The 13,149-nt window shown below is 41.7% G+C and overlaps 1 protein-coding gene across 2 annotated transcripts in view; it reads right to left on the bottom strand.

Moving 5' to 3' along the window:
- Positions 1-12,929, bottom strand: part of LOC138760780 (protein jagged-1-like) — a 52,318-nt gene extending 39,389 nt beyond the window's left edge. For both annotated transcript variants that reach the window (XM_069931855.1, XM_069931856.1), the window contains exons 1-3: positions 12,671-12,929; positions 12,089-12,391; positions 2,192-2,240 (exon numbers count right to left, since the gene is read on the bottom strand). In XM_069931855.1, coding sequence (XP_069787956.1) covers positions 2,192-2,240; positions 12,089-12,391; positions 12,671-12,736 — 418 coding nt within the window. In that variant the 5' untranslated portion in view covers positions 12,737-12,929. The remainder of the gene's footprint in view (positions 1-2,191; positions 2,241-12,088; positions 12,392-12,670) is intronic.
- Between the last annotated feature and the right edge of the window lie 220 nt (positions 12,930-13,149).

Below are 13,149 nucleotides of genomic sequence, written 5' to 3'. Positions count from 1 at the left end.
GTTTTTTTTTAAAAATGACCAGTTATCCAAAAAATTCAGTCATCCAAAAGAGGCTTGGTCCCGACCATTTCTGATAATTAGAGTTGTACTGTAGTTACATTTTGCTCTGTGTTCTCAATGTAGTGCAAGCTCTCGCAGTTGAGTCATAAGGAGATACTATCCTTCTAGGCAGTTCTTAGAGACATGCAATTGAGTTGTAGAATCTTGGGGGAAATTATACAAATGTGGGAAAATTAAATAGTTACGGGGAAGTCAGACCAAAATGGATGGGCCAAAGTGGCATTTTCACACTGCATCATTCATGCAGAAAAAAAAATGTACACTGGAAGGTATATAGACTTAAAAGTGTGTGAAGATAAAGGTTTTAATGTTGTGCTGCTCTTGGCGGAGGGATGCATTCTACCGAGTGCCCTCTAGTTCAAAATGATTTGTGCGCCAAAATATTTTTTGTATTAAGATCCAAAAATTGGTATATTACTTATTCTTGCAATTTAAAAATCAATTTAGCAGTTTCAAATTTTGTGCTTTTCATTTTTTCTACAAAACATCTGCTTTTGAAAATCAAAATTGGCAATTATTGGGGGGGGGGGGTGCGTGAAAGCAATTGGCCTTGCCTAGGGTGTAAAATAGTCTGGCACCAGCCCCGTCTACCGTCCGGTACTGTTAAAATTTAAAATAAAAATAATCAGCTTAATTTGTTGACCTGCACATGATGCACCAGAAGGTATGAGATTAAAAGTGCTTTGTTCAAGTGTAAATGTAATAACCATTTCAGTCAAATGCAAGGCAGAATAGTATTTCCCATCTGCATCAATTTTCAGAGTGTCTTGCAATAGTTACATTTCAGTGTGCGTACATATAGTGCTTTAAAAATAATAAGCTAATGGAAGGAACTTCACTGAAAAATGTAGCGAGGACAGTATTACAGCACTTTTTTTAAATAATATTTTAAAGAAGCAGAGATAATAGAGCCTAATGGAATGATGAACACACACACAATTGCAAGTCTGATTAGCAATTCCCAGGGGACCAGAATAAGGGTCAGGGTGTGCCATACAGCTGGAGACCCCGGGATTGGAGGTAGCAGCTATGGATGACTTTGAAAATAAGCACAAGGGTTTTAAAATGAGCCAACACTGACGTCAGCAAGCAGAGGGATGGTGTTGGACAACTACAGCAAAAGTCACAGCATCTCCAGTGAATGGACGATGCATCTCTGGAAAGATTACGATCAACAGCCCAGAGCCTTCTTCCCAGGGCTGGCGCATATGCAGCCAATGCCCCAAGCACCCCCCCCCCCCCCCCCACAAATGAAGTATTCTGATTCCCCCCAAAAAACCTGGTCACTAGCCTCCTTGCGATATAAGCAGCAGGTTTGTCTGTGACGTTGCGGGGGGAGGTGCGGAGAACAGGGAGCGTGATAGCAGCAGTGAACGGAGGAGGTTTATAGTAGGTAGGTGGGCACCATGCCTTCCCCTGAGCAAGTTTTCGCTTTAGATTGTAACCCCCTCCTGCCCAGTTACCCTAATGGCCCTATTTGCAATAAGTAATTTCAATCTAACTACTTTTTAAAAACTTTATATAGACAAAATAACATACACAAGTCAGGAAATCTGAAACTGGTGTCAAGTGTTAATGTAGATAGTTGAGAATTCAGCAATATTGTGAGCAAATGCAAGTTTCACATACATTACAGGTTTCTGATATGCAGTTGTGCATATTCCTCCTGGTCAAGGCTGCAGAGGCCAACATGACCTTAACACCTGCCATAACCCATCAGCTGTATGAAAACATTTTTATATCCAAGTAAGGCATGTTAGTCCCTGCTTCCCCTCCCCCCAACCCACCTGTCAGCAATCTCGTGGGATGGACTAAGCTTAAGGAGAAAGAAAATGACAACTAGGCTGTCATTTCGCTTAGCAATTCAAAGGCCTCAAAAAATATTCAACTGAGATTTTGCTTAATTGCAGGGGTAGGGAGAAAGAATTTGAGATCAAATACGAATTAGGTTATAAACGAGACCACAAAACCAGCCTCCAAACCAAGAGAACCAGAGCTACCTACATCTTCTCCTTTTCCAGAGTCTTCCTGGCTAAATTAAAATCACATTATGTAATGCACACCACCGAGCATGCCACTTCTAATTATACAGCCCACGGATCTGTAACCCAAGTAGAGTTGATGAACTTACTGGTGTCATTATTGTAGTCACAGGCTTCCACAATCAAAGTGTAGGACCTCTGCAAGATAAAAACAGAACGTATTTTTTTAAAAATCATGAAGTAAATGCGATGCATTTTTTGAAAAATGCCCACTGGTCTTTGAAGCATTTTATGAGCCTTACAAAGCATAGTTAAATATGGAGAACCTCACATGAACTCTTTCTCTCCTCCCCCACCCCTCCCCTGAGAAGGTGGGCAGAATAAAAATCTCATTCCCATCTTTAAATGAAAAGGTTCTCATTCCCTGTGAAATCACAAATGCAAATTTACAATTTACCACTCCCACCCCCACACACAAATTAATTTGACCTTACATTTCCACCTTTTCTTGTCCCAAAAAGTTTCACATTTAGTAGATTTAAACCTAAAGCAGCTGTCAATTTTGTCCCTCTGGCACAATGGACGTCAAGAATGCTTTTAATTTCTCCTCGCTGTTTGTGAGCGAAGATTGTTCTGATGTGGAAGAGTTAAACCCAGCAATGCAATCTCATGGGTTTTCTTCATTTCAGCACCCCTTTCAGATAGCTTTGTCTTTCTCAGACCATCACTGCTCCCACAAGTATCAAGTATCGAAGGGCAGATCTTACGATTCCCATCAGAAGAAAGGAACATTTTCCTGTCTGCACAACAAAGGCTGGTGCTAAAAACCATCCTGGGACAAAACACACCCCTGTTACTCACATTAACACGCACTGTCCCATTGGAATTCTATCAAACGTCGATGACAAAAACATTTAATACAGTAACTGGTTACATTGCTACTCTTAAATCCACAAGTCGAAAGCTTTATCATCTCATTCTGGAGTTGAAGAAACAAAGCTAGCTTATTAGTAAGAGTATTGACAATTCTACCTCGATAAACAAAGCCTCAATGTCTGCACCTTCTAAATAATTGAAAACAAGGCAAGATAAACAAAATTTTTGGATTGAGATCCAATTATGCATGTCACATTGAAAGCCTGTGAATCTTTAGTTTCAGTCAGTGACAGGTGTGGGAAATGTCTTTAACTTGAACAAAACCAGACAAGCCCAGACAAATACCTTGCACCTCAATTTCTTTGGCTTGGCTTCGCGGACGAAGATTTATGGAGGGGTAATGTCCACGTCAGCCGCAGACTAGTTTGTGGCTGACAAGTCCGACGCGGGACAGGCAGACACGGTTGCAGCGGTTGCAAGGGAAAATTGGTTGGTTGGGTTTAAAATACTCTCCACCTACAACCTCAGAGAGAGGAAAAAATTATTGCTCATCAGGTAAAAGGATCACTTATTTTACGTCACCAAAAATCTGATCAAGTATGGAAGCAATTGGGAAGTTTGCTTTTGAGTTTGGTGTCAAATTCAATAAATCAATGCAGCTCCATTCATTGGTAAATCCATGTTCACTAATGCCAGCAAATGGGCAGAGGAAGACACCAGGCATCACCAAACACAGCAATCAGGCATTACCAGACACTTACATCCTAAGAGAATTAAATAACTCAAATTTTAAAAGCTTCATTAAACATCCCAAGGCAATTCACTGGAGATTTAATCAAATCAAGTTTGACACCAAACCATCAAAAATGATAAGGCTGCTAGTCAACAACAGTCAAACAGGGAGCATGCTAGCCAGGAAACAAAGTTGGGTAGCCAAAAACCTGGTAAATATGGTAGGTGTGGAAGAACCCAAAAATGATGGGGCAGTGGTCAGTGCAAGTCCTCTTGGGGATTGAAAAAGGTAAGCACTTTAAATCTGAAGCCTTAGCTTATGTAGGTTTGATGATCAGAGGAAAAACAATTGCCCTGACGCAAAGTTAGGAAGTGGGCAGGTTTTCACCGGCTTATGGAAGACAAGGCTGCAAAACTTTGCAGTATTTAGGCTGAAGGAACAAAAGTTGCAAGTACCAAGGTATGAAGCAGTGAAGATTAGCCAACATGGAGATGTCATGGACCTTTGAAATTTGTAATAAATGAATGAAGGGTCCCACAGCAAGTGGAACTATAATTACTAATAGAAAAGTGGAAATTATAATTACTAATAGAAAAGTGGAAATTATAATTACTAATAGAAAAGTGGAAATTATAATTACTAATAGAACCCATTAGAACAAGTTGGTGCCATGTTCAATGGTGAGCCACGGGTCCCAGCCGAAGGCCAGCACTTGGGATAGTAGCAGGGAAGGAACCAAGGGCTCATTTAGTGACCTCAAGCTGGAAATATCAAGCATGCAAACTAGCAGATGCATATGTTAGTGGGCTCAGTTGGAGGTCCCTGATCAAATGGACAGACTTGGAGAACAAGCTATACACAGCCCATGGTACCAAGGATCTAGAAATATTAAAGGTGCCCGAACGTTAGCACAACACTATTACAGTACCAGCAACCCAGTTTAGAATCCTGTGTTGTCTGTAAGGAGTTAATACACTCTGCCTGTGCCCTGCGTGGGGTTTTAAAACAAGTGCTCCAGTTTCCTCCCACCCTCCAAAAAAAAAATCTGGAGTTGGTAGGTTAAGTACAAGGTACAGGACAGTAGCAACCTTGTTCAAACCAGTCATGGTATGAGGAGGACTTTTAAATTAGTCACCCTGGTAGATCACCTTGCAGAAATACAAGTTATTCCTAAAGACAAATTCCAAATATGGTTGAATGAGGACTTTCAAAATGCATTTCCAGGTAACATGCCAAGGCCCAAGGTGTCATGTCAAAAATCCTGTGAATATTTCACCCTGGACAATTTCACTGTCACACTTGAACAGCCAAATGATCGAGCACACAATCAGCCTATTAAAGTTTCTAATGAGTCACTCCCTGATTATCAGCAATGGGCAGATATCAGAATTCCATTTATTTTTCCCATGCTCAGAATTGACCTATGCTCATTACTGAATTAATGGACAGCTCAAAATAGTGTACTCACTCCAACCAATACATCCTGCACAATGAAATCATTCTGTCCATCGTTGGAATTACTCAGGCTCCCAGACTGTAAATGTAATCCTTCAGCAAATATGACACCAGTGAAATGCTCAAAAATCAGATACCAACTAAGAAATCTGAATGTTAAAATGCAAGTGATTTTGATTCTATTTGGAACTTCATTAATAATGAAGGTGGATATTTCCATTTTCTATTCAAAACTGCACTCTTCCATCATCAAACACACCAAAGTTTTTAAACTGATTTAAAAGTGTGTAGTAACCCACAACTTGGTCAAATGCAAGCAAAGTGAAATTAAGAGAAAATTCATTTTCAACTACTATTCAATCCACAGCATGAAGTGAGAAAGACACCCTATTGCGACATGTAGTACCTTGTATCATTCATGGCAGTTTTTTTGCCAGTTCTACAAAAGGAGGCTTCGCTAAGCATTTCCATGCCATCCACTGCAATAGATACCTCTCAGTAGCCAACCATTTCAATTCTGAGTCATACTCCCATACTCACGTCTGTCCATGGCCTTATGTACTATCCCATCCCGCCCACCCGCAGATTGAAGGAGCAACACCTTATTTTCTGTCTGGGCACCCTCCAGCCAGATGGCATTAATATCGACCTCTACTTTCTGCTAACCTGCTTGCCTTTTTCCCCTCCCCCTTTCCAGTTCGCCCCCTCCTCCCCAATCGCTGCTGTCCCCTCAGTCCCTTCTATCATCTCCTGCCTTTGCCCTTTCTCCCCCTCCCAACCCTTTGTTCGGACGCCTGCCGACATTCTTCCATACCTTAGTCCAAAAAGTTGGTTATGCATTTTTACCTTTGCTATGTAAAGGACACTGATCAGTTGAGTTTCTCCAGCATTTCGTATTTTTAATACAAAAGGAAATGGTTTGGCTTATACGTAAATAATTACTTTCCACATCACTGCCGAAAATGTACTGCTCCATGTATTAAAGGGGGGAAAGGACTGACAGCCAAAGGAGAATAGAATCGTTACTTTTCAAATAGGGACAGCCAGTCCCATTGAGATCACCAAAACGACATCCCCCTTTCAATGCTGCTGTAGCATTTGTTTATTTTCACCTCCTTCCTTATCAATACATCAGACTTGACAGTACTCGACCAACTTTAAATAACCTAAAGGAAAACTCCCAGCTATCCCAAGGCTGCTTAATTAACCCAAATGCAATTACTGCCATTTTTTGAAAAAAAAATGGAATTTTAGGGTCTGTGCAGTGGAGCTGTCACAATTCTATGATTCACAGTGTGTTATCTAACTCTAGTTCTAAAAGTGAAAGGAGGATTATCCAGTTCAAGAGCCTATAAATCCATCACAATTACCAGAATTAACACATCCAAAAGGCCTCCGGGAACAAAAAACTCAGATTGAAGATCAGAATCTTCATTTTGGTCTTTGTGAAGCTACAGGATAAAAATCAAGGAAAAGTCCACAACTATTTAGTCATCAAATCGGTGTTTGCTCTCCAGATTCAAGTTAGATCCATTTCCTTCCTCGCCCCCACCCACTCTGAAGCAATTTATTTTCTCCAAGTATTTAGCCAGCATTTGTTGGATAACATCAGTTTCTACTTATCAAGCTTCACCTTACAATTCCTGAATTTTCATGGAATTAGACAAAAATCGATTCAGATTACTTGAACCAATTTGCCTATCAATATAGACTTGCACTCAGATTTAAACAGCCACTGGAAACAATTTCTCCTTATTTACTTGACCCAAACCCTACAAGATTTTAAACACTTCTGTCAAACAAACACCAAAATTTAATATTGGGAGTTTAGTTCTCAATCCCTTCATTAAAGTCCAACACACCCAAGCAATTCCAACCATTCAAATAACACTAATTAGCTTGAACAAATTAAAAAAGTTAATTTGCAGAATTAAAGGACCCTTGCCTTCAAAAATGAACCTCTTGAAGCTCCACAGCACCTCTATCGGACACTGTTAGATGCTTCATCTCATTGGAATTTAATCCAGCATTTTATAAGTGGCATGGTTCCAATATACTGTGGGCAACTAAGAGGAAGAGAGTGGATACAGTACGGAAGAATTGGTTTTGTTTCACCAACGCACACTAAATTAGTAGCTGCTAGCTTCAGAACAGAAGGCAAATGCTCAACTGCCACAGTAAGTAGTGACGCAAAACAAATTGTCGCTAAAAACAGCTGCTGGCACCTTTCCTTTAAACATCAGTGGTCGAACTGGCAGCTGACGGCCAGCACCCCTGTATACCAGCAGCTGTCCTTCCGTTGCCAAATAATGAAAGGCAATAAGACCGCGTCCAAATTGTGCACAACGTTCCACAAACTGGCCCAAAGTCTGACCTGGCAGGCTTGCTGGAATAATTAGCATCCTGCGAATACATAATATGCTGATGTTGCCATCACACAAAGTTCTGGTGTGTGTCTGGAAGCTCAGCAATGCTGAGTGTACTGGGTGCTTCCTGTTGCTTCCCCTGTATTAGCATTATTTCTCGATGCCTCCATTATATTCCGTAATCCTCACTGCAGTCAGTTTGCTTTCACTATTGTTCTTGGTTAATATTAGCAATCCCCGCCTGTGTCTGGGTGGCCAGAACACCACTTCCTAGACTCTAAAAGCAGATAAGCCAAATGGATTTTTTTTTAAAAACGGAGGGGAAAAGGATCAAAAAGCATTGCACAAGTTATGGCAACATAGGCCTGATTGTATTGATGTTCCCTAGCATTGTTCACTGCACCTCACTTAGAGTGCTTTTATTTTTAGAATCCCCAAAACTCTACACTAAAAATGGAACAGTTTTGTTTTAAACAATTGTGACCCTTTCAATCACTGCAACACACAACCTGAAGGTCCCCCACCACCTGGTTTAAGCACCTTGGATTCCGAGAATGAGGATTTGTCGAGGAATGCCAAAGTGCACAAGCTATCAAAATTCATAAATGCATCAGCACTGTACAGATGTAGGTTCATGGAAGGCAGATCTGAACCATAGGCGTGGCTATGCTGAACAAAAATAAATGAGATGCACAGCAACATTCTCCATGCCAAAAAGCAAACCCGACGCTTGTCATTTTAAAAACCCCAGCAAAAACAGCCAGGCTTGGAGACAAACGGCCAGTTTAATCCACCTACCTAAAGAACATTAATCCAAACAAAATGGCCTCCCAGACCTTTTTTCCTGATGAGATAGTGTTCCCTGATTATGGGACCACTTATGGATTGTGTAGTTTCTTACTGATAGCAAAATATTGAATCAACGAGATTTCTTGGTTACATTGAACTATTAATGGCAGGAAGCAAGAGTCCTCATTACATTTAAAACAATTCATTCTTCACTCAAAAGAGAACAAGCCCACGCCATGATGATACAATTGTCTTGCTCTTTAGCTGTTTGATCAGGTTTGGTATTCACACATGGTCAGTGACCTGGGAATAGTGCATTAAACTGAAATTTGATCGCATCAGAAGGCAGTGACCAAAAAAATGACTTTCTTAAAAGTGCAGCAAAGCATTCCACTTCTCCCATTTAGAAAGCATGTTTCTGTAGACAAAGCCATTAAACATTGTGCCTGCAGGAATTAAAAGATTTGAATGAACTACATCTACCTCAAAAGCACGAGGTTGGCTTCTTTGAAAACCCCATCCGGCATCTGAAGTTGATTACCATTCTTTGATTTTGCCAGAAGGCAGACTTGGTGCACTGACGGACTAGCCAGAGATTTCCCACACACTTTCACACAAAGTACCAGGTGCAGCTTCACTTGCACTGCCTGGAGACTACAACGGCATCGCTAAACTATGGGAGTTCTAAAATGACACCAGCTAAGGGATTTGCCTTGATGGAAACAGTACTGTTTAGTTATACTCTTGCCTGTTATCCCAATCTCAACCACAATACTTCACGTTGTCAATTTATAAAAAAAAAATCTTGATTTTTTTTGTTGATTATACTTCCTTAAAATTCTTTAATGAATGCTCTGGACTTATTGAGGCACATTCTGACTAATCAACTGAGCACAAATCAGTGCTCAAGTTCAATGGCTTTATCTCATGCACAAAATCAGCTGATACCCAATGGCAAACCCATGTGTTAGATGCTCAGCAAATGATCCTAATATACAAGGAAACTAGCCTCTGATTATTGCTCACTTAAGTTGAGCCAAGTTCAAGGCCTACATTAATTGCATTACTCCAAACAAAACTTTACCTCAGCCTTCCAAAATTAGATAAAGGTATGTGCCACATGGCAGAGCTCAACACACCACTTGCAAAACCAATACATTCTAGACTCATATATAGTTGGACCATACATTTAATCTAACAAAATACCAGGCTAATTTATATGGATGTTCAGTTTTTCTCCAGAAAGAATGCGATCGACCTAAAGAGTTAAAGGCAGCAGGCTTTTGCAAGTTGAAAAGCACATGGGAGAGCAAACGTCAGCACCATAGGCATCAGTTTGAAAGCATTTTCAAAGAAGCTAAAGTATCTCTCCAAGATCAAGCAGTGGTTTCTACTTGCATCAAGACAGTGCTTATTTGATTAATGCAGTTTGATTACTTGGCTCCATCACACATGGCCATGCATTCCTGGATAACTGCATCCAAGGTTGAAGTCCAACTGGGGAAGTTTAAAAGGTCTCCTGTACCAAATCTAAAAACGCATTTTGAAAGCAGAAAATACCTGACTGCCACAAGACTCACACTTATCACATCAAACATGATCCAGTTTGTCATTAATGCATCACTGTGTCAACTTCTTCCAATGCAGGTGCAGTTCTAGTGCACTCTAGTTATTCCACTGTGCTACCCCGTTCCCTAGCAACCCATTCAACCTTCCAATCATCCACACAAATTTACAGCCCACCATCTCCACGCCCGATTTACTCACATTTCCCTGTCAACCTCAACACTTCTGAAATGGGCTCTAGGCTACTAGTACAAAAGCATTACTCTCTATTTCACCTATTCAGTGACTTCCATCCCTCTCAACTACAGCAGTGAAAAGAAAACATTTGCTGTTTCACTATTATGACTGAAATTGCCAAGTATAAGCATACATACGAGATGACAATGTCCAATTAGAGCTCACCTTCAACACAAAGGAAGAAAAGGAAATGTCAATAGTTGTCGTCAAGGCAACCCAGCTTTTTGAACTATATACCCCCAATTCCAAGGAATGTGCTCCTTTGTATCAGGTCATCTATAATACTAAACTCATAGCAAGGAAGTAAAAACCCCAACAGCCAGAATGAAAGACTAAGGTCCAAGTGCAAGGGATGCAGTTAAACAAGGCATTCGTTGGACTTGCATAGACAATACTCTCACCTCTCTCATACCTCGGACTGCAAACCTAAAGGCTATTCAATAATACCCAAATTACTGTTAACATACCTATCAAGGCTTAATATGAAAAGACATAGGACGTTTAATAACCCTGTACAAAGCTGATATATGCCTCATCAAATCACAAATATCATCCTTTAAAGAGCCCTATAGAAATCACAACAATCCTCTGCAAACTCCCATTAAAGAAAATAAATCCATTCAAGAAAATCAGCACTTTTGGGTGTGTGTTTTTTTTTTAAAAGCATTAGTACTAGGATTAAGGCAAGAAATTCTCTTCTGAAAAACTGCTTCAATCAATTTCATTTCCAAAGTGAAAAGTTCAGACTCAAAATAACTACAAATAAAGAATTTGCAGCATTTGACCTAACTTGACAAAGTTTGCCCAAGGTTTTGTGTATTCAAAACGCTTAAAATGCAAAAAGTCAACTTCAATTGATTTTTGTTGGAAACAAAGACTGCATCAGCTACAATAGAAGATTAGCATCAACGTACTCTCAATGTGTCCTGGGGAACGAGACAATAGTCTTCATTTATAGAGGAACACAAGCACCTATATTCATAGACTTGAGCTGAATTCTGATCCTCTTTGCTCTTTCTTCCCCCCCCCCTCCCAAACATCCGACACACAAATCAAAGCCTTTCAGTTAAATATAAATTAAACTCATGCCACCAATTGTAATGTTCCAAACATCTACTAAATGCTCACCTACTGATACAAAAGGTATGGAACATTCCCACTTTTCACGCCGTTTAAATACAATTTTAAGGTCGAAATTGCAAAATTCTGCTGAGTTCCAACTTTAGATGAAAAAGTAGGTCTTAAAACGACTCGGAAATAAATCTCAGTTAATCAAGGGGCACATTTTCACCCCGCGTCGCGGTTTCTACCAAGTCACTGAACTGGCGGCTGGAAAAAAAAGCGAAGCACAAGGGCGAGGAGGCTTTAATTGGCTACATTACGTTCCACAGTCACAACATTCATCGACATTTCGCATCGTCTTCGCGGCAAAATTGTCTCCAGGTGGAGAGAAGTAAGAGAGGCCTCAGTGTGCAGAACAATATCCCGCTTCTCCCTCTCCCAAACAGCCCGAGTATTAAAAATGAGACCAACGCTCAACAGTTCACCGAGAAAATACCAGGCGGCATCCAGTTTTATCGCCCAACGATAGAGACACGTCCCCCCCCCCACCCTTTGGGGGGGGTTAAAAAAAAGTGTGCTCTAAAAAAAAGTTTTTGAAGTTTATAAAACAAGTATGGGGGGGGGGGAGAAATCAACGACTGGGACCGGTATAAAACTATTGTCAAGTTGCAGGGAAAATTGCCCAGGAACAAGGGTACTGCTCTGACCACCCCCCCCCCCCCCCCCCCGGTCTCTGTGCAAAATATAAATGCTCAGGGTGCGAAAAGCAGCTGGAAAAAGGTCGGCAAATATCATTTTTTTTTTAAAAAAAGGGCCAACTTGCTCTTAAACAGGTGCAACCCCCTTCTATAATAAGCAGAGAACGTGCGAAGGGCAGCAAGTCGAGAAGAGGCAGGGAGTGCGCAGCCCATCTCCCCGCGGCCGCTGCTCCCTCTCCCCGCCGCGCCAGCTTCGGGACTCACCGGCCACGCGAAACTGAAGGGCAGCGCGACCCTGCGCTCGCTGCCGGCGTCCCTGAGGTTAAAGGTGTTGCCCCCAATCACCGGCGTGGAGGAGAAGCCGTAACTGCAGGGTCCGCCAGGCGAGACCCGGGACTGATATTCCTTCAGGCAGACTTTGAAGAAGGTGTCACACTGGGCCCGGACACACTTGCGGTCCTGCGGGTTCCTGCTGCTTCCTTCACAACAATTCCCATTCTGCAACTCGCCGTTCACGTTCTGCATCAAGTTGATCTGTAACTCGAATTGTCCCGATGCTCGGGATAGCTAGAGGTGTGAAATGAAGAGAATAATCGTTACAGCCACACAGAGAGAGGGAGGGGGGAACATTCGCATTTAACAGGGACAGAGTTAAAAGATCCAAGTCTGAAGGCACAAATGTTCCAACTGCTCAAGTTTGCAATTTTTCCACCGAGTGGGTCTTTAAAAGAAATAATGCCAAGTTAGTGGTTTTCCCCCCTCTTCTTTCTCTCCCCCCCCCCCACCCCCTCCTCCTCCTTTATAAACAAAACGCCAGCATGGCCGAACGATCCGCACAAATCCTACCTGGTTTCGCAAGGCGAGAAGGCAGACAGCAGCGAAGAGTGAAATCCTTCTGCAAACCATGCCCATGGCTTCGCCTCGCCTGCACTTGGGTGAACTGAGGGTGGAGCGGGCCGCTGCGCAGCAATATAGTCCACCGATTCTCGCATGCACGACTGGAGAAGAGACTTGCTATATATAATTTTTTTTTGAAAAGAATGCGAATCATCAATGAAAAAAAAATCCTCTTTTATTATTCTCCTTTTATTTTCAAAGTGGGTCTCTTTTCCCCCCCCCCCTTCCCTCCCTCCCTCTCCCTCCACCCCCCTCTGCAAAAAAAATCTCCTCCTCGATGCCACACACAACAACCCCCCCCCACCCCCCCCCCCCACATGCACACAAAACAAAACACCCGTCTAGTGATAGTGACTGCTTCATCTAGACAGGCTGAGAGAGGGAGAGCGACAGACGTACGCGTTCATTAATATTCATTAGTGGGGTTG

This window comes from Narcine bancroftii, chromosome 4, assembly GCF_036971445.1.
Source record: "Narcine bancroftii isolate sNarBan1 chromosome 4, sNarBan1.hap1, whole genome shotgun sequence".
NCBI classification, from domain to species: Eukaryota; Metazoa; Chordata; class Chondrichthyes; order Torpediniformes; family Narcinidae; genus Narcine; species Narcine bancroftii.
The sequence above is the reverse complement of the archived record's forward strand: the minus strand, read 5'-3'. Positions and strand labels throughout refer to the sequence as shown.